This window comes from Abramis brama (genome assembly GCF_963993115.1).
Source record: "Abramis brama genome assembly, chromosome: 19".
NCBI lineage: Eukaryota > Metazoa > Chordata > Actinopteri > Cypriniformes > Leuciscidae > Abramis > Abramis brama.
The window spans coordinates 20,102,849-20,124,242 of NC_139981.1; the positions used below are offsets into that span (position 1 = coordinate 20,102,849).

The 21,394-nt window shown below is 37.6% G+C and overlaps 2 protein-coding genes across 3 annotated transcripts in view; both read left to right on the forward strand.

Moving 5' to 3' along the window:
- Positions 1-17,746, forward strand: part of psme4a (proteasome activator subunit 4a) — a 30,583-nt gene extending 12,837 nt beyond the window's left edge. For both annotated transcript variants that reach the window (XM_084092813.1, XM_084092814.1), the window contains 30 exons: positions 490-705; positions 2,013-2,170; positions 2,652-2,747; positions 3,355-3,410; positions 3,503-3,559; positions 3,724-3,779; positions 3,897-3,995; positions 4,067-4,129; positions 4,882-4,977; positions 5,074-5,205; positions 5,327-5,536; positions 5,761-5,897; positions 6,010-6,063; positions 6,274-6,403; positions 6,500-6,608; positions 7,057-7,210; positions 7,961-8,030; positions 8,183-8,308; positions 8,507-8,659; positions 8,817-8,921; positions 10,075-10,166; positions 10,299-10,430; positions 10,577-10,785; positions 10,885-10,970; positions 11,054-11,182; positions 11,295-11,450; positions 14,033-14,195; positions 15,190-15,323; positions 15,566-15,700; positions 16,609-17,746. In XM_084092813.1, coding sequence (XP_083948939.1) covers positions 490-705; positions 2,013-2,170; positions 2,652-2,747; positions 3,355-3,410; positions 3,503-3,559; positions 3,724-3,779; positions 3,897-3,995; positions 4,067-4,129; positions 4,882-4,977; positions 5,074-5,205; positions 5,327-5,536; positions 5,761-5,897; positions 6,010-6,063; positions 6,274-6,403; positions 6,500-6,608; positions 7,057-7,210; positions 7,961-8,030; positions 8,183-8,308; positions 8,507-8,659; positions 8,817-8,921; positions 10,075-10,166; positions 10,299-10,430; positions 10,577-10,785; positions 10,885-10,970; positions 11,054-11,182; positions 11,295-11,450; positions 14,033-14,195; positions 15,190-15,323; positions 15,566-15,700 — 3,513 coding nt within the window. In that variant the 3' untranslated portion in view covers positions 16,609-17,746. The remainder of the gene's footprint in view (positions 1-489; positions 706-2,012; positions 2,171-2,651; positions 2,748-3,354; positions 3,411-3,502; positions 3,560-3,723; positions 3,780-3,896; positions 3,996-4,066; positions 4,130-4,881; positions 4,978-5,073; positions 5,206-5,326; positions 5,537-5,760; positions 5,898-6,009; positions 6,064-6,273; positions 6,404-6,499; positions 6,609-7,056; positions 7,211-7,960; positions 8,031-8,182; positions 8,309-8,506; positions 8,660-8,816; positions 8,922-10,074; positions 10,167-10,298; positions 10,431-10,576; positions 10,786-10,884; positions 10,971-11,053; positions 11,183-11,294; positions 11,451-14,032; positions 14,196-15,189; positions 15,324-15,565; positions 15,701-16,608) is intronic.
- Positions 17,747-17,984: 238 nt separating this feature from the next.
- On the forward strand, positions 17,985-20,862 carry gpr75 (G protein-coupled receptor 75). Its single transcript, XM_084093004.1, has 3 exons — positions 17,985-18,049; positions 18,138-18,224; positions 18,783-20,862. Exon 3 carries the CDS (start codon positions 18,896-18,898, stop codon positions 20,555-20,557), a length of 1,662 nt encoding a protein of 553 aa, XP_083949130.1. The 5' UTR covers positions 17,985-18,049; positions 18,138-18,224; positions 18,783-18,895; the 3' UTR covers positions 20,558-20,862.
- The last annotated feature ends 532 nt before the right edge of the window (positions 20,863-21,394 follow it).

Sequence of the window (21,394 nt, forward strand, 5' to 3'; positions counted from 1 at the left end):
AAACTGAATTTCCAGCATCATTACTCTTCAGTGTCACATGATCCTTCAGAAATCATTTTAATATGCTGATTTGCTGCTCAAGCAACATTTCCTATTATTATCAGTGTTGAAAACAGATGTGCTGCTTCATATTTTTGAGGAAACCATTAAGGATTATTTGATGAATAGAACAGCATTTATTTAAAATAGAAATCCTTTGTAACATTATAAATGTATTTACTGTCACTTTTGATCATTTTAATTCATCTTTGCAAAATAAAAATATTAATTTCTAAAAATAAAAATAAATCTAGCTGACGACTAATTTGGGGTAGTGCATAACCTATCAATACTTGAAGAAATAAAGCTAAAAATCTAGAAATCAAACTCTAATTATAAATCTATGTCTAGAAATTTAGAACTCTTGAAATCTGAAATCTTGACTCTAGATTCTGAGAAACATATCTAGACAGAGATGTATAAGATCACAGTCCTTGTCTTTGTCTGTAGGTGACCCGTGTGGATGGCGATCAGCTGCTGCTCTACAGGTCTCAGCTAGTGCAGATTCTTCAGTTGACTCTGCACCTGAAATGTAAGCCGGGCTACAGTCTGGCTTGTAAGCTGCTCTATCACACCCTGCGTTCCTCATCCCTCATCTATCCCAGAGAGTACTGCAGCGTTCCTCACGGTGCCCAGCAGCACACTGACACATACCTACCAATCAAGGTCAGCCTCAAGGGAAAAAAACACTAAACCTCTCATAGTGACGCATATATATATATATATTTTTATATATATATATATATATATATATATATATATATATATATATATTTATATATTTATATTTATTATATGTGTATGTATATATGTGCAAATTACCATTCACAACAACAGAGTGACTGGGAAGTCCCCACTAGGATATTTCTGTGTTTGCTCCTGTGACCAGGCTTTACTTTTATCCTATCAAATATCTCTGAAGAAAAAGAGATGAGATGTTTGAGTAAATGAACAGATAAGTGGAGCTCCGTCACCCTCTTTAGCACTGGTATGCCTAAGCACCTTTTCTTAGACAGACAGACGTCTCTTCCTAACTGTCTGACGTCTTAATGCGTGGTTCATTTGAACTTGACTCTGCCTCAGCATTCTCAGAAAATCAGAACTGCTTTTACTCCCCTTGTTTTCAACATTTATGAGAACAAATCAATGAAGTGCTCCTATTATGTATTAGTTCCTAATTTTGTTTTGGAGGTCTCTTACAATAGGTTTACAGGCATCCAAGATCCAATAACACTTTAAATTTCTCATAATATACATTGCTGCATCACTTCTTTTCTCACAGTGTCTAATATGGTTCAATAAAGGATTCAGTCTCTCTAAACCCCTCCTTTCTGAAGGCATACTCTGCTCTGATTGGTCCGATGGCCCACTCTGTTGTGACTGTGTGTCGGAAATGAAACGTCCATTACCGTCCATTAATCAGTTTTTAATTTAAGCCTGAGTTCTGTTTAATTCAAGAGCATGCAAAATGGATTTGCTTTCACTGAAAACAGCGTCTTCTCAACATGTCGACAACTTGAACCAAACTCCTACATGCCTCAGCTACAGTGTTTAAGGGCGGGTCAAAGTGGTTCTTCGAAGAAAATGTTCTTCGCGGGGCAGCCAATGAAGGCCATAGGCTGGCATTATGCAAAAGTGTTACAAACCTACGTAGGTTTGTGCAGAAAGTAAGACTGGAATTACTGGCGACTCATTTCAGACAGTTCAGAATGGGTGACAATAACTCTTTTATCTTTGAAACTGTGCTGACTTTTTACACTCACAAAGAGGTATATTACAGACCTCATGAAAGGTAATATACAAAAAAGTATATTATCATATGGGCAGTTTAAAGAAAGATCAAGATAAGATAACAAGGATGACATTCAGTAAATGTAATTTAACAAAACAATAGTAAATATTGTCTCTTCTTCAAAAATCATGTAATGGAGGCTGATATTCCACCAGTTGTCTCTGTCTCCTCTCTGGATCAGGACTGGGGTCGGCCTGGAGACCTGTGGAAGCTGGACATCCAGTGGCACATACCCAGCACAGAAGAGAAAGAGTTTGTTTTCTACTTGCTGGATCTGCTGTTAAAGCCGGAACTCCAGCGTCTGCAGAAACACACACAGGGAGAACAGGACATGAGCAGGTCAGCCTTGTTTGAATTCATAAAAACTCTTCTTTCTTTTTGTCTTGTGCACCCACACAGCCCCATCAGTAAGTTCCTATGTATCAACACCAAACCAGAAATGTGATCCTTTAAATTCATATTATACTGGACTTTCTTTAAAAGGGGGCTGAATGTGTTCAGGTGTTTATTAGGCAAAAAAAAAAAAAATATATATATATATATATTTTAAGTGTCTTTTTTTTTTTTTTTTTTTTTTTTTTTTTTTTTAATCAAAATGTTTTTAAATATTCCCTGGACCCTGTGGTAGACACACCATGTTTCACTGATTTACAGAAGTCAGAGACTATTAGTCAAGAATGATTTATTAGTTTATAGATGTTTTTGTTTCTTTCATGGACAAATGATATTTTGATGCCATTGATCCACAAAAGAACATTCAAGGAAAAAGATCAAAGAAAGAATAATTTGCTCTACTAATTTGTGTGTTATGTCTCTTTAGGGATGATGTTCTTCAGAGTCTGTCTATTGTTCATAACTGTCTTCTGGGAGCAAGCCCCCTTCTGCCCCCCATGAATGGAGAACCCGTCCCGGAGCTGTGAGTAACACACACAATGTACACTACCGTGCAACGTTTTTTGGGGTCAGTAAGAATTTTTTTTTTTTTAAAGAAATGAATACTTATTCATGCATTAAATTGATCAAAAGTGACATTTATAAAGTTAAAAAAGATTTATATTTCAAATAAATGCTGTTCTTCTGAACTTTCTATTCATCAAAGATTATCAACATTGATAATAAGCAATGTTTCTTTAGCATCAAATCAGCATATTAGAATGATTTCTGAAGGACCATGTGACACTGAAGACTGGAGTGGCTGAAAATTTGGATTTTATACATTTTAAAATATAATAAAATAGATAGCAGCTATTTTAAATTGTAATAATATTTCACAATATTACAGTTTTTACTGATCAAATAAATAGACTAGTTGAAAATAAGAGACTTGTTTCAAAAACATTAAAAAATCTTGCTGACCCAAAACATTTGAACGCCAGTGTACTACAGTTAAAAAAAACCAACTCTGCAAACATCTGTGATTTTACCATTGCATAGATTGTCCAACTATATATGATGCTCTGGTAAACTTCTTTTTAAATATATTAACTTGGTAATATTTTAACTTTCTACTGCTTCTCATTTAGGATCAACAGTATGGTTCAGCTAAACGAGACAAAAATTTACACTGGAATAGACTATGGTAAGTGAGCATTTCCAGTGCTGGAGCTATATTAATTAATGAATTGCTTTGCAGTGGATTATATTGATTATTGATTATTGATTGATTGGCAGACCTGTCTAGAGAGAACTACAGAGAGGACATCTGTAAGACAATTAGACCTTTACTACGTAAGTTACTTCAACATACTAAGATACCTAAATACCCTTTCTAGTTTTAAACTTTAAGGTTTTGTTTCCAAACCTTTTAACGTCTATAGAGAAATTTTATGAATGATAGTTCTTACATATTGAGTGAAATGAAAGCTGTTTTTAATTATTATGTATCTATACAGACTACACACTAGAGCACTCAGAAGACGACATCAAATCCCTCTTCTCCATTATAAAGGTGAACCACAACACACTGTCAGGTTTTCTCCAACATTTGTGTGTGTAATATGCATGTGATATTTATTTTATTGGTAATAAGCATTGGCGTGAACAATGTTTGGTGTTCTCTCGATAGATCATCAATGACCTGCTCCACTTTAAAGGCTCACACAAACATGAGTTCGACTCCCGCTGGAAGAGTTTCAGTCTGATTAAGAGGTCTATGGAGAACAAGGTGAGACACATTTAATGTCCATCTTCTCTATATTTGACAAGTATTATACTGACACTCTCTCTTCTCTCCAGCTTCACGGCAGTAAACAGCACATTAGAGCTCTACTCATAGACAGAGTCATGCTGCAACATGAGGTAACTCATAGTAATAATAATAATTATAATCTTAATATATTTTATAGAGCATTTGGGTGAATCTTATGAAACCTGTCAAGAAAATTGCTGGGTCATTTTTTCAATAAAATAACTTTTATTTCAATAACTATTTTGAATGTTTTGTATAACTACAGTTCAAAAGATTTAGGTTTTTGAAAAGTTTTTTTATGCTCACCAAAGCTGCTTTTTAATTATAAAATACAGTAATATTGTTAAATATATCATTGCAAAATAACTCTTTTAATATATTTTAAAATGTAATTTATTCCTGTGATGGTAAAGATGATTTTTTTTTTTAGCACTCATTACCCCAGTCTTCAGTGTCACATGATCCTTGCTGATTTGATGCTCAAGAAACATTACTTAGTATTATTAAAGTTCAAATCAGTTGCACTGCTTAATATTTTGTGGATTTTTTTTTTTCAAGAAATATTTGTTGTAACATTATAAGTGTCTTTACTGTCATTTTTGATCCACTTAGTGCATCCTTGCGGAATAAATTATTAATTTCTTTTAATTTTTTTAAAGAAATTAATACTTTTCTTCTTCAAAAAAAAAAAAAAAACTTTCGATTTTGGGGTAAAATGCATGACCTGGACAGGTTTTTATGAGAGGAATGCTTTATAATATGTATAACTTGCCTCCCATTAGATGAACCTGTATCTTAAAGACTCTTCACCAAGTTATGATTTCAGTAGTTTTGAGTGTGTTTATGCCTGTTTGTGTTTCAGTTAAGAAATCTGACAATAGATGGGTGTAGCTACAGGTATGTTCATCAGGACCTGATGAAGGACCTGCTCAGACTGTCCACCAGCAGATACAGTCAGGTATGACAAAACCATACACAAACACACACACTTATGCATTCACGTTCAAATGCAATGAATGCAACATGAATAGCCTCTCTCTCTCTCTTACCTCAGGTGAGGAGTAAAGCTCAGAATGCGCTGTTCACAGCATTGTCAACCTACAACTTCTGCTGCAGAGACATCATCCCTGCCGTGCTGGAGTACCTGGACCCAGACCGCACTGACGTCACCCAGCAGCAGTTCAAAGTAGGTCTCTCACAATGTTTACACCCTGAAAGAAACTAAAAATCTTTTCTCTTTCTGTTGATATAGGATATATGAAACTGAATAGGATCATACTTGATCTGTCTGTCTTAATCTTCTCCAGGGTGCCTTGTACTGTCTGTTAGGGAACCACACTGGGGTCTGTCTTGCTACCCTGCAGTACTGGGACTCCATCGCTCTGACATGGCCTGCCATTGTTCGTTCTGGCATGAGCCCCTCCATGTCTCTGGAGAAGCCTTCAATCGTGCGGCTCTTCGATGACCTGGCCGACAAGATCCACCGCCAGTACGAGACCATCGGTTTTGACTTTTCTGTGAGTTCAGCAAATAGCAGCCTAAATGAACGAGATGCATAAACTGAATTATAAATAAAGGCTTTCCTGTTAACATATTAACATAATTATATCACTTTAAACTTTAAATGCTAATGTGTTTGTTGACATCGCACACCTCAGTTTGACCTTTTTCTTTCTATACAAACTCCGTTTTTCTTGTGACATATGTATCTTTACACTTTTCTCTTTCGTTTTGTATTCAGATTCCGGAGAGTTGTGTGGATGTTGCCCTAAAAATTATGAAATCCAGTAATCCAGAACCGACCCCACGTGATGCCTCTGAACAGGAGGAACTGGAGGGAAGAAAGAGACAGGAACAGAAAAACAAAGACTCAGTGCAGTGAGTAAATGCTTAAAAACTGCATACAAATATGCTTTACAAGTTTATATCCGGTTAAGTGGTGGATATACTCAAAAACTGAGTAATTTTTTTATTTTATCAATCCTAACAGGAAGTATGAGAAGCTAGTGGTGGATCTTTTGGACTGCCTTTACGACCGAAACATGTACGTCTGGTTAGAATGAACAGCACTTTGTTTTACAGGGTTTACAGGAACAGTTATGCTAAAATATTGTTGTAATCTTTGTCATTATTCTTTATTTTGCTGTTATTGAAATTGTTCTTTGTGATTGCAGTCTCTGAATTATTTGTAAGGATTTACAAAAGACTGGATGGTAATGGAAGTTCATTGGTCCCATGCTGGTTTATTTTGCAGACCCTGGAAGTTTGAGCAGATAGCGATCGGCTTCCTCTCTCTGATGCTGAGAGATGACCAGCCCTTGCCTTCCTCTGCAGTCCTCTTTTTCATTGAGAGCCTGAACCACGACTCTCTCTTAGTTCGCAATGTGCGTTTGTTCAAAATTATACTTCAGAACATATCTGTGAAAGGAAAGCAAAAACAAAAACATGTTTCTTCTTGTTCTGTGCTATTTATTGCTCAGGGTGCAATATCAGCAGTGAGTGGAATTCTAAAGCAGCTCAAGAGACCTCACAAGAAAGTGGCAGTGAATCCCTACGACATTTCTGAACTCAAAACCTCTCTTCAGTCATGTGAGTACACTTAACCGTACAGTAAGAAGTGAGTGTATATACAGTAGGTAGTCAACCAAAATGCCTATTCCCGCCGCTGAGAGACTGCAATGTTAAATACAACCCAGTCACATGTGACACTCATTCGTGAAATCACCACCAGATGGCGCAAAGAGACCGTTTGCAACATTGCTCAGTAATTGTGATGTTTTTCCTTGTAAATGAAGATAAATTACAGGTAATAATAATAACAGTAATATAATATTGTATTATAACGTTTAATCTAATTTATCATGTAAATGCTTAATGTTCCAGCTATTGGTTATAGCACCACTTACGGTCAAGAGCAGAAATGCATTTCCTGTGGCGGCAGAAAAAACTCATTCTGGTTGAATACCATCTGTAGTCTTACTAAATGGACACATATCAAAGTATATCTGAGATTTGTGATTTCCTGTTCTTCATGTAGGTGATGGTAAAGCTCTAGGCTCTCTGCTGGTGGGAGACAGGCCTGATAACCAGTGGCTGCAGTATGACAGCAGCAGGTTGCCGCGCTCCCAACAGGACTGGGATGAATGTTGCTTCATTGAGAAAACCCACTGGGGTTATTCCACATGGCCACGGTACACACACAGTGCTTAAAGGAAGAGTTTACCCACACATGGAAAAGAACTGTTTGCTGTTATTATAATTTTTTTCTGTGGAACACAAAAGAGGAGGTTTTGACTCATTACACAGCTCTTTTCCATACATCGACAGTTCATAGAGGCTGTCAAGCTCCAAAAAACACAGTAAAAGTGGTCCATATGACTCATTCACCATATTTCACATCTTCCAAAGCCAATCACAATAGCTTTGTGTGTGGAAAATTAAAAGTTGTTTACTAATGAATTTTCCCTCTGCAAAGTTCTGAATAAGGCCTGAAGCCAAAGGATCTCCCTTTTCATTATAAGATTTTTAATATTATTGTTTTTTAAATGTTATTGAAAGAAGTCTCTCCTGCTCACCAAGGCTGCATTTATTTGATTAAAAAAAATACAGTAAAACCGTAATATTCTAAAATATAATTACAATTTAAAGTCTTTAGTCACATAATCCTTTTTTTTTCAGGACTGAATTGAAAGTTCTAAAGAACATCATTTATTTGAAATTGATATCTTTTGTAACATGATGAATGACTTTACTGATGCTTTCGATTAATTTATCCTTTTCATCCAAAACTGGATAAAAGTTTAAAATTTCTTTAACATAAAAATCTTACTGACCCCAAACTTTTGAATGGTAGTATATAATATAAAACATATTTTGTGCTGATCTTCAAAAGCTAGACAATACAAATGCTAAATATGTTATTATTTTGTTTCTTTTTTTAGGAACCTGATGCTCTATGCCCCTCCTGAGGAACAGCCCAAACTGGGCAAAACAAGAGAAGAGATGAATGAGGTATGCTCAATTTCAATTCTAGTAACATCTAAACCCAACCAAGTTTTGTTCCTCAACTCAAAATATGCTTGTACCACCTCTTAATTTCAGAGGTTTTATATTTCAGTGTCTTTTTTGTTTAGGTTCGTTTATGCCTGTTTTCTGTGTTGTAGAGTGAACGGATCATATATGATCATTTCTCAGACCGGCTGTTCATCGATCAGTTCATCCACTATTTGTCTCTGGAGGATAGGAAGGGGAATGATAAATTCAGCCCACGGCGATTTTGCCTCTTTAAGGTAAGAGTATTTAGACGCACGTCTACAGTCTGTTTTTCAAACCCAGTGAAATGTAGACTGTAGAAGTCTATGAGCCAGGTTTTCAGGCTTGTTCAAACCAATTTGGTTCTATATCTGAGTGGCATCCAAACAAACAGCGTTCTCCAAATTAAAAATGATTGATCACTTGCTTCATAAAAATGTCTTGTGTTGTAAAAGGGCCTTTTCCGGAACTTTGATGATGCCTTCCTGCCCTTGCTGAAGCCTCATATGGAGCGTCTGGTTGCGGATACCCATGAAAGCACCCAGCGCTGTGTGGCGGAGATCATCTCTGGACTCATCAGGGGCTCCAAACACTGGAGCTTCAGCAAGGTATTTGCACACATGTGCATTTCAACAAATTAAGAGTCCTCAACATCAGCATTGTTACACACCTGAACACTTGGGTCTCAAATGTTTGGACTCTGGCTCTTTGGACCAGAATGACGATGTAAACACCTTTGCCTGAGTCTGTATATGTGTGTTTCAGGTGGAAAAACTTTGGGCTCTGCTATGTCCACTCCTCCGTAAAGCTCTCTCCAATATCACCATAGAGACGTATGCGGACTGGGGCACCTGCATTGCCACTGCCTGCGTAAGGATAATTTTGACCATGTACTTGTCTTTTATTAGGATGTATGATTATTGGTATGCTTCGCATCACTGGGTTTTGGGAAAAATATTTGCAAAAATATGCTATTTCAAATTGTGGACAGTTTTGGGTAAGTTACTCTAAAAAAGTAATAAATTACTAGCTACTAATTACATCTTCAACAGTGTAATTAGATTACTGTACTAATTACTCTCTCTAAAAAGTATTGCATTACAAATTCCATATCAACCTCGACCAGTTGAACAATACAAGGATAGACATGAAACTGAAATAAATAATATAAAATTGCATAAATTATTTTTTAACTGTCCAAAGTATTTAAAGTGAGAAAATTACATTAAAAAAATACATTTGAAACATTACATGTTAAATTTTGATGTTAAATCCACTATTGTTTTATATATAGTTGTTCTATAGTATGTACCGTATTTAATGCAGTTACATAAGAAGTAAATGTAATTAAATTACAGTAATTAATTACTTGATAAAGCATTACACCCAACACTGATTGTGGATTAAATTTTATCTCATATTCTACAATAAATGAGGCTAATGACCAGGCAATCTGTGGATTTACTCTACTATTCAAAAGTTCAGCATCAGTAAGTTTTATTTTTATTTTTAAAGAATTAATTTTTTTCAACATGGATGCATTAAATTGAAAATGACTGTAAATACTTTTATAATGTTACAAAAGATTTATATTTCAAATAAATGTTGCTCTTTTGAACTTTTTATTTATATAAGAATCTTGAAAAAAAAAATACTTAGCAGAAAAAGAAAGAAAACCTTCTATTCATCAAAGAATCCTAAAAAATGTTTCCACGAAATTTTAAACAGCACAACTTTTTTTCCCAACATTAATAATACTAATAAATGTTTCTTGAGCATCAAATCATCATATTAGATATTCTTTGCCATCACAGGAATAAATTACATTTTAAAATATATTAAACTAGAAAATCGTTATTTTAAATCAAAATAATATTTCGTAAATAAATGCAGCATTGGTGAGTATAAGACTTCTTGCAAAAACATGAATAAGTCTTACCTTCCCAAAACTTTTAAACAGTAGTATATGCTTTCATATTTTCCCAGCTGAATTATTCCTTGTGTACATGTGTGTGTTGTACAGGAGAGCCGAGACCCACGAAAGCTCCACTGGCTGTTTGAGTTGCTGATGGAAGCACCGGTCACAGGAAAAGGAGGCTCGCTTATGGACGCCTGGTATGACATCACTGCCGCACACTTCATCTTCTGAAAGCTGAATGTTATGGTTTAAATAGGGGAAATGATCACTGTGACCTCTATATATTTCATTGCTACATGTCTAAGTTTGTCTGTGTCTCTGTGTTTCAGCCGTCTGTATGTGCTGCAGGGAGGTCTTGCTCAGCAGCAGTGGAGAGTCCCAGAGCTGCTTCACAGGTTACTACAGTACCTCGAGCCCAAGCTCACTCAGGTCTACAAGAACGTACGCGAACGCATCGGCAGGTATGTGCTTGAACACAAAAAACACATCAACATCATTCATGTTCACGTTTAGACTTTTCAGAGCAAATTTTTTATTAAGACCCTCCGTATTATAGCAACACATTTAGATCCACTCATTGTCTCTCTCTTCTTCTCCTATCTCTCAGTGTGCTCACCTACATCTTCATGATCGATGTGAACCTGCCACACACTCAGCCCACCACGTCCCCGCACATCGGAGAGTTCACGGAGCGTGTGCTGGCCAGACTCAAGCCTTTAACCGAGGGCGAGGAGGAGATCCAAAACCACGTAGTGGAGGGAAACACGGAGGGAGATCAAGATGAGAGGACACAGGCCATCAGATTACTCAAAACTGGTGTGTAGTTTGTATACCTCTCTGTTTGTGTTTGAACAAGTGTGCAGAAGTGCTTGTGGTCCAGGACTATTTGGGGTAACTGTTTTCTGTTCGTTTTAGTGTTGAAGTGGTTGATTACCAGCACTGGACACTCCTTCTCTTCTGCTGTCCCGGAACAGCTGCGTCTCCTCCCTCTCCTCTTCAAAGTGAGTCCCAGTTTTGTCTGTAATTTAGTTCACTGTCTGCAAGTCTTGTAGTCTTTTAAGCCTGTCTCTCACTCTCTCTCTAGATTGCTCCTGTGGAGAACGACGACAGCTATGATGAGATGAAGAGAGACGCCAAGACATGTCTGTCTCTCATGTCCCAGGGGCTGCTGTACTCAGAACAGATCCCACAAGTCCTCAGTGCACTTGAAGAGGTGACTGTCAGTGCCCATAAGGCACACACACTCAGCACATACAGTATGAGTCATGTGTGAATGTGAGGGTTTAATGTGTGATTTGACCAGCAGTTGGCACTGTTTGTTACAGATCTCAAGGAGCAGCTCGTGGCACGCACGCTACACCGTTCTCACCTACCTGCAGGTTATGGTCTTCTACAATCTTTTCACTTTCCTCAGTGATGCCCAGGCTGTCGGTGATGTGAGAGCTCTGGTACTACACCTGCTACAGGATGAACAACTAGAGGTGTGTGAATAAATTTGCAGACTGATATACGCACATACAATTACAGTTTGTTTCACTATTTCTGAAGTCTAGTTGCAACTTTGGCTCCTTGTTTCTGGTGGGATATAGTCAATAATTTCCCAAGCCTATTATGAGAGCACAAACTTGCTACAATCTTATAAATCAATGGATGAACTTATTCAACAGGACGTCATCTATGACAGTTAATCAGCCGAGAATTAGAATAAAAGCACTTCGCAAGTGAAGAAATGCACAACAATTTCTCATTCAGCAAACTTGGCAGGCTTTCATGTCAAGATCTGGCTGTTGATAAATGAAGTGTCATTGTAATTAGCATAAAGAGAGATTAAGCTTTTTTTGGCATTTCTTTTTTTATATAGTGTATTAATCAGCTGTGAGATTAATCGTTAAAAGATCATGGTCTCGATTCAAATACCCATGCAATATTCTTCCTAAAAGCCAACGATTCGGCTGTTTCTATTAAACCTTTGACAAGTACGATCACAGTGAACATTCAAATGTGTTCTCGCTGCCGCTGACCCAGACAGAGATGTTGTCATGTAGAGGAATGAAATAGAAATAATGATACTGTGTGGTTGTGAAGCTGCTACAATAATTCAGGTTATCACAGAAGTACTGGGATAAAAGCTTATAGTTCGGATATAAACATTGATGTCTATGGAAGCGATTAAAATAGAGTAAATCAGCTTTTGAAAGTAACTTGACGCTTTAAATAAAGATTGTATTAATTACATCGTTTCACCAGTAGATGGCGACAAGTGACTGTTAAATTTATGTCATTGAATTATTAATTCATGAGATTGTTCAAAAAGTCTGATTCATCCAGTAAATGAGCGAGTCATTGAATCATTCATTTAAACTGATTTTTTTATATATATAATTAATTTAAATTAATTAAAAAAAAAAATTAAATAGACTGCAGCAATTAGAATTTTGTCAGAACCTCTAGTAAAATAGAATAAAGAACATGTTATTTTAACATGTATTTTACTAGAGGTTCTGACAAAATTCTAATTGCTGCAGTCTATTTAATTTTTTTTTTAAATTAATTTAAATTAATTATATATATATATATAAAAAAATCAGTTTAAATGAATGATTCAATGACTCGCTCATTTACTGGATGAATCAGGATAAATGTATTTAATATTATTCAGAAATTCTGATAATATTCAGAAATGTTTCTTGTGCACCGACTAATGATGCTGAAAATTCAGCTTTTATCACAGGAATAAATTACATTTTAGAATATATTCAAATAGAAAAAAAAATTATTGTAAAAGATTTACTTTTCACAGTATAACTATTTTTTTATCAAATAAATCCAGTCTTTTTTGAGCATAAGAGACTTCTTTCAAGAACATTTTACCGACCCCAAACCTTTGAACGGTAGTGTGCATTTTTGAGGACATTTTAGAAATATTTGGTCCTCATAATACATAACATAAATGCACATCATGCCACAACTAACAAGTGTCTTCAGAGCTCTGTCTTTTCATACTGATTTCACCCTTTTTCACTCAACTCCAGTGAACTAATCCTGATCACTGTATAAGATTATATATCTTTAGTATATCTATATTTGAAGTCTTTCTGTTCTGTTCATCCTTCTGTTCATGAATGTGATTGAGTATAATCACAGAGGTTAAATGTGTCGGAAGCCAATTACGTAAACCGCTGTGGTGAAAGTGTCTCTTTCACCATGCTTTCTTTGCAGTGATGTAGCGCACTCTTGTTTTCCTTTATTCTCTCTCTCTCTCTCATGCTCTCTCTATCTTACTGTTACCATAGCAACTCCCAGCTGCAGCAGTATTCTGTTTCCATGGTGATGTATGTTAAAATTTCCAGAGAGGAGTGTACGGCAAACGGAGAGAAGTGGGCGAAAAGATTAGGGTTATGAGTGGAAGGAAACTACACCCTTTAATACAGCAAATTAAATCACATGACTTTGGATTCCATGTTGCATACGACCCTCTGTCTGCTGCTGTAATACAGCTAGTCATTCGATTAGTGACAGCCAATCAGAACGTCACAGTGACTGGATCTCAAGGTTAAGGATCAGAGCATAGGGTCAAGATCACAAGATTTTGGGACTTCAAAACAATAGCTGTCGATTCTTTGTCAGAGCAAATGCTTGTCATAAACACACACACACAGAATGTTATTGCTGAGTCAGCTTTTTATGGGTGTCTGTGTAGGGATTTTTTTAGCCTAATTATTGCTTCCTTGAGACCGGTTGGATCTGTTTAGCACGTCCCTGGTAATAAGCTCTAAATTTGCTTATTCACCCATTTCACCCTGACTGGAACATTGTGTTTTGTTCTGTGTTGCCGTTTGCACCGATCTGCCTTGTTACATTTAAGTTCCACCGCTTTTGTTCTTCAGGCCCGGTGTATTTTCTTTATTTAAAGAAAGGTTCTTCTGACACAAAAAGACCCCATCTGTCCCTGCTCTGCACCTCCCACGCTTTAGATAACTGAAAGGAAAAAAACTGTCTGAACCTTTGGCCGCAAAGCTAACAGTCTTCTGTAATAATTTTTGCTCTCTCTTCATGTTTTTAGGTGAGGGAGATGGCGGCCACCACTCTGAGTGGATTACTGCAGTGTAATTTTCTCAGCATTGATGAACCTATGCAGGCCCATTTTGAGTCCCTGAGCAAGACCCGTCTGCCCAAGCGTAGGAGGAGAGAGCTGGGCTCCGTGGTGGACACAATCCCTTCTGCTGGTAATGAGCACACAAGTACACTAGCGTTCAAACTTTTGGGGGTTTTGAAAGAAGTCTCTTATGCTCAACTAGGCTGCATTTATTTAATCACAAATACAGTAATGCTGTGAAATGTTATTATGCAATATGCAATAATATTATTGCAAATTAAAACAAATATTTCATTTTGAATATATTTTAAAATGTAATTTATTCCTGTGATCAAAGCTGAATTTCCAGCATCATTACTCCAGTCTTCAGTGTCACATCATCCTTCAGAAATCATTCTAATATGCTGATTTGCTGCTCAAGAAATAATAATAATTATTATTAATATTATTATTATTATTAATGTTGAAAACAGTTGTGCTGCTTAATATTTTTGTGGAAATGGTTATAATTTATTTACTTTGATTAAAATTGATAGTAAAGACATTTATAATTTTACAATTTTAAATAATTGCTGTTATTTTGCTAATTGCTTTCTATTCATCAGTGTAATGTATCCTTGCTGAATAAAACTATTAATTTATTTAAAAAAAAAAAAAAAATCTTCCTGACCCCAAACTTTTGAACTGTTGCGCCAGAGAAACGAGGGCGCCGCCATCTTTCGAATATTGTCTTTTAACTTCCGTTTTTGCGGTCGCTTTGTATATTTCTATGCCATTTCTGTCCAGGAGTAATTAGCTTTTGAAGAGGATTTACTTAATGTAAAGTTAACGAAAGTTATCATGAGGACTGTAATGTTTAAAGCAGATGATTTAACAAATGTCACTCGACCGGGAAGATTTTAAAACGAGCCGTTCATTAATAAACACGCAAAACGCTGTGAAAATACAGACCGGAAGTCAAAAGACAACGAGCGCAGGGCTGAAAAGGGGCGGGGCTACATAAGGTCTTATAGACGCAAGTGTTCAAAAGATACATTTTCCTAAATTCACCCTAGATATATTTATATACAGTACCCTATGATAAATGATTGGACCTAAATCTTACATTTTTTCTGTGTGTTTAGACCTGGTGCGGCGACATGCAGGTGTATTAGGTCTGAGTGCCTGCATCCTGTCCAGCCCGTATGATGTGCCCACCTGGATGCCCCAGATCCTCATGGACCTGAGTGCCCATCTCACTGACACACAGCCTATAGAGGTACAGCTCCCGCTCTTTTACTTGTGCGTTAGATGTTGAGAAAGGGGAAGGTTGGATGATCAGCTGATTGCAGTCTGCAGGGGTCCAGGCGTTGACTGAGCAAAGATTAAATGTTTAAGTTGAACATGAATCATGCAACTGCATTTTGATGCACTCAAGGAAATGTATGGATGCCGGAGGTAGACCAGAAACTGCGAGACTACTTAACAAGATCTTTAACAGATTTATTGCTGTCTCTCTAGATGACTGTGAAGAAAACACTGTCGGATTTCCGTCGCACTCATCATGATAACTGGCAGGAACACAAGCAGAAGTTCACAGATGACCAGCTGCTGGTGCTCACAGATCTGCTAGTCTCCCCCTGTTACTACGCTTAGGTCTGTTATATACACACTCACACAGGCTCTCTTCCAAAACCTAGTGAGCTTCTTTGCCGCCTGCCAATATATACAGTGCCTGCCCTTTTAAGGCAGCATCCTAACTGAAACGAAACCTCATAAATGATTTGGAACAATCTACATACTAGGGTTGGGCAACGATTAATCGCATCCGAAATAAAAGTTTGTGTTTACATAATATATGTGTGTGTACTGTGTATAATTATTTTGTATATATAAATACTAGGGTTGGGCAACGATTAATCGCGATTAATCGCATCCGAAATAAAAGTTTGTGTTTACATAATATATGTGTGTGTACTGTGTATAATTATTTTGTATATATAAATACACACATATGTATGTGTATATTTAAGAAAAATTTGCATGTATATACTGTAGATATATTTATACATAATTTATATTATATATGAATATTTTATATATAAATACCAAATTTTTCTTAAATATACACATACATACAGTATGTGTGTATTTATATAGACTAAATAACTATATACAGTACACACACATATATTATGTAAACACAAACTTTTATTATGGATGCGATTAATCGCGATTAATCGTTGCCCAACCCTACTACATACTGTGGGCAACTCTGTGCATTATACACATAGCTATCATTAATACTCATTCAATAAGATTTTACACTATACCTACTGGAGCACACACAAATATTGGGTAAAACAGTTGTTTATTATTTAGGTTAAACAACATTTTTATAGATTTTTTTCAATATTAAACTCTAGAATGAATTCGACTCCATAAAATACTGACTACGCAAGCATCTAACTCTGTTTTGGAACATACTTCGTTCACATACATGCATGTTCAGATATATTTCACCTTCACACCCTTCTTATGATACTTTCTACTCTGTTTTTCAGAATGATGGCACTCTCTGGTGAAGGGGAAGTGTTTCTTACACTTGTCTTGAGGGAAAGGCTACAAGAAAAAGGCTGCTTGAAACCCACATTTTTGTTTGCCCTTAATGTCTGGGATTGTTTTTAAAGACACAATTTGTGTAGCAATAGTTGCAATCATCTAGTATAAGACAATTAGAATATTTTACTAAACTATTTATTTTTTATTTTTTGAATACACTTAATATTTAAGGAGAACCTATTGCAGGTATCGCTGACCTGCATCTATAATGTTCTTGTACAGTTTAAATTTTCCGCTTGTGTGAGTGCAGTATGGATTGTTAAAGCAGTTTTCTGCACTGCTTTGCATTGCGTTTTTATTGTAATTACTAGCATTTTAACATTTTTGCAGTAGTCCATTTGAAATGTGTACACATGTAATGTTGGTAAATGTGTATAAAATAGTACCATATTAAGTAGCACTACATTTCCCCCTGGCCTCATACAGACGTATTGCATTTTGAACAGTTATGTAAGCCTACATAAATGGAGTAAGAATATCATCACAATGGATGCTGTTACAAAATACTAGGTCTGTTTAAACCATGTGATTTTCAAATTCATGCATCTTTTTGTCTATTCATATTTTTGCAGTCAACAAATGTTTATTTATTAATTTATTCGATTGAAGCTTTGACTCTGTTTTGTCAGTTGGCTCAACCTTTGCATTTAGTGTTTGCAGTTTGTAATTTTTTTTGCATTAAGCCAGGTGTTTTCATATCCTGAAATCAGAAGCTTATTAAAGGTACTGTCTGCAAATCCTGAGACAGTGTTGAGAAATGCAACACATGCAAATTACCAAGTGTTTGTTTACAGCTGTTCATTGCTCTACTGATGAACCTGTCAGTATAGCAACAATTGCAGACTATATTTAATACAATGGTATGTTGATAAGCTTGTGTCATAGTTATAATTATGCTGTCAAAATCATGTCCAAAGCCATGAGAGTTCAACTTTGGTTGGTAAACTAGAAGACAGTAATGCTGTAATGCTATGCCAATGCTTGATTAATTGGTTACCTGTTGTTGTTGTTTTCTTGATATCTTTTACAAATATTTGAATAAAGACAGGAGATGTTTGTAATAAAGTGTGACAAAGTATGCAGATACAATCTTTTTTGTGCTTTTTCCATGTTAATTCTGAGAACAATTTTGACTAATCAAAGGACTAAATCATTATAATCCAGTTTAATCAACAATAAGAATCAGACAGACGTGTGTATAAATAAAAACTTATATAATGGAGTCATGTTTATGATAAAATATAATTAAAATATAACATTATATAAACATTAAATAGATAATTTAATCGCAAACAAAATTAGGCTCTTTGTGCTTCCTGAGTGAGCATCCTGTTCTCGCGGGCACGCGCTTGCTGTCCATTCAAGGGCTTCAATATGTTTCCAGTGAGGCGCGCCCACTCTCCTTCTGCGCATTAAATTCACTCTGTTTTTTCATTCTCATCTTATGCTGTGATACTCTTTCTCCACCTAGGATGCTTGTATCGTTCATGTACTTTGGAGATTCATACAAATGTGGAAAACGCGGCGTCGTAAAAATGGCACACATAGGGAATCCATGGTAAGGAATTCATAATTTTTCGGCAAGTGGAGTAAGAAAGCCGCATGATTATTATGTGCGACCTTGTGTATGAACGGTGTATTTGGTATTATACATTTATAGAACGTTTGTTTTAATGGCGCATGACGATTATTTATTTATTTATGTGTATGTTCTTTCAAAGATGGGGGCTTGATGCATTTTTGACACGATTTTATAGGCGCTGCACATTCACCTGCAGTAATACTCTTAACAGAGGATAATAAAAGCTTTCAGATACTATGTAGATTGTTGCAAGCATGTATTCATCTTAATCGATAGATTTGTATGACGGGAGCGCGCGATGAGATCGGGTACAATAGTCATCGTGATTATAGAAAATCCAAATAATGTGTGCATCAAGTGATGATAAAGATATCACATAGATTAAAACGAATCCCTCGAATGGATAAAAAGCCACTAGGCCCTTGACATTTTTATGTTAATTTACTGAGTTACAATTAGGCCTACCTTATCTTACTCAATGCTTCATATTGTCTATTACTAATCAATATTTCCTCATCCCTTGTGTCCTTGCAGCAATCCAAAGGGTCTGTCATGAACTAACTGCACAATGGGAGTATTAGCTCGCTCTTGTGTGACCTAAAGGCAAGATGGGCAACACTCTGAGGCTGTGACCACTTTGCATCCCCATGTGTACCATGAACAGCACAGCCTGGCCTTTAGACCTGGCTGAGTTTGTGAAACCTCGGGGCTTCAACAGCTCCCAGAGCCAGTCTGCTTCTGCGAGCGGCTGGGCCTTGATCCACACGGCTACCCTCGCCTCCTGCTCCTTCTTGTTGGTCCTCATATTTTGTCTCGGTTCTTATGGCAACTTGGTAGTCTTCTTGTCCTTCTTCGACCCAGCGTTCCGCAAGTTCCGCACCAACTTTGACTTCATGATCCTCAACCTGTCCTTCTGCGACCTGTTCATTTGCTGCGTCACTGCGCCCATGTTTGCACTGGTGCTCTTTCTGGATGCTGGAGATGCTAACGGCGGAGTTTCCAAGGGCTTCTGCTTTGCTTTCCACCTCACCAGCTCGGGCTTCATCATTATGTCCCTAGAGACGGTGGCTGTGATCGCCCTGCATCGGCTTCGCATGGTCCTGGGTCAGCAGCCCAACCGTACGGCCTCGTTCCCCTGTACTTTGGCCCTCACGGCACTCTTATGGACCACCAGTTTCACACTGGCGGCGTTGGTCACCTTGCGAGCGTATCCCAGGAGCTCCGGGCCTTGCCTGCCTCACTTTGGTCTTACTGGCAACAAGGCCAAGTTAGTATTGTATGTATACATTGCAGACTTTGCTTTCTGTGTTGGAGTGGTGTCGATTTCCTACCTTATGATTGCTCAGGCTTTGAGGAAGAATGCGCAGGTACGGAAGTGTCCCATCATCACAGTTGACGCGACGCGTCCGCCTGCTTCTCATCCACCGCTCATCGCAGCTGGTTTTGAGGGTATGCAGTGCACAGTGCAAGTGCCCTCGCTGTACCGCAACCAGACGTACAACAAGCTCCAGCATGTCCAGACGCACCCCTTCACTAGGAGGACCAACCAGCCCCTCGTGCCCGGGGCCGCCACTGGAGCAACCTGTTGCCAGCTCGTCTCCACCGTCAACTTGGCTACGGCCAAGGATTCGAAGGCTGTGGTGACATGCGTGGTGATCGTCATCTCTGTGCTGTTGTGCTGTCTACCACTAGGTATCTCCTTGGCGCAAGATATGGTGTCGCCGGAGAGCAGCTTCGTCCACTACCAGTTCGAGCTCTGCGGATTCGCCCTCATTTTCCTGAAGTCTGGAATCAACCCGTTCGTGTACTCGCGCAACAGTGCTGGTCTGCGTCGCCGTGTGCTCTGCTGCCTCCAGTGGGTGACCTTGGGCTTCCTGTGCTGCAAGCACAAGACACGCCTGCACGCTATGGGCAAGGGAAGTCTGGAAGTCAACCGCAACAAGTCCTCGCACCACGAGACCAACTCGGCATACATGCTCTCGCCGAAGCCCCTGAGGAAACTGGTTGACCAGGCTTGTGGACCCAGTCACTCCCGGGACAGCATGCCTAGTCCCTGTGCTACCGCTGGACGCAAGCCCCGACCCCCGAGCACATCTACGCCCATCAACACTCGCATAGAGCCCTATTACAGTATCTATAACAGCAGTCCGTCAGCAGCACCGAGCTCCCCCAACAGCCTGCAGCCGGTCAACTCTCAAACCACAGCCTTTGCCAAAAGCTACGTGGCTATGCACTACCACACCCACCAGGAGGCGCTGCAGGACTTTGACAGCACGTCGGCTCATCAGATCCCCATCCCATCGGTGTGAGCTGTGGAACGTCATACTGCTTGCTCAGCATCCAAAGGGGAGCATTTATAGTGTTTGCTTGTGGTTTGCTAGTGGTGTTTTGCTCAAGAGACAATGTGCATCTAGTATCCAATAAAAAGAAAATGGGACTTTTACAACTAGTTGTCGCTTTCCCCAAATTTGTTATTATTGTTGTTTTCTGGACTAAAGGATGTTCTATTTTTACATTGACATGGCATTTTCATGTAATAGTCTTCGCTCAGATAATGTATTTGTGAAACATCCTACATTTTATATATGAACTTATTAAATGTTTTGCAAGTGTATCTTGACACCCTCTTTATCTTTTGAAAGCAGATATTTAATGTATGCTGTAGTTTGCTTTGTCAGTCATCTTTTTTTTTTTTTTTTGTATTCACGTCTAAGCAAAGGATGAACGTTATGTAAGAACATTAGTTCTCTGTGAACAAAGCCTATCCACAGAAAGAGACACTAGCGCCACCTAGTGTAGGTAAATGGACCTTCTGGCCAGTTCCTAATATTTAGCTGAGGTATGTTTATTTCTCCATAATAAATATTTTTTTCTTTGTTATATGATGAATAATGCCCTAATGATTCTACCCAGGAAAATAATTTTCATTGTAACATAAATGGAAAAAGAAGGAATGTATTTAATTTACACTGCGAAATACTGAAAGAATGGTCCTGTACAAAAATGGGTCTAAACATTCTTATTTCAAAATACATTTCCTTGAGAAGCAAAATGACGACATAATCGTTTTTGATATTTAAAAAAAAAAATATATATATATATCTGCCAACTTTTCCCTTTACATAAGGTTCATTTTTATTGCCTCA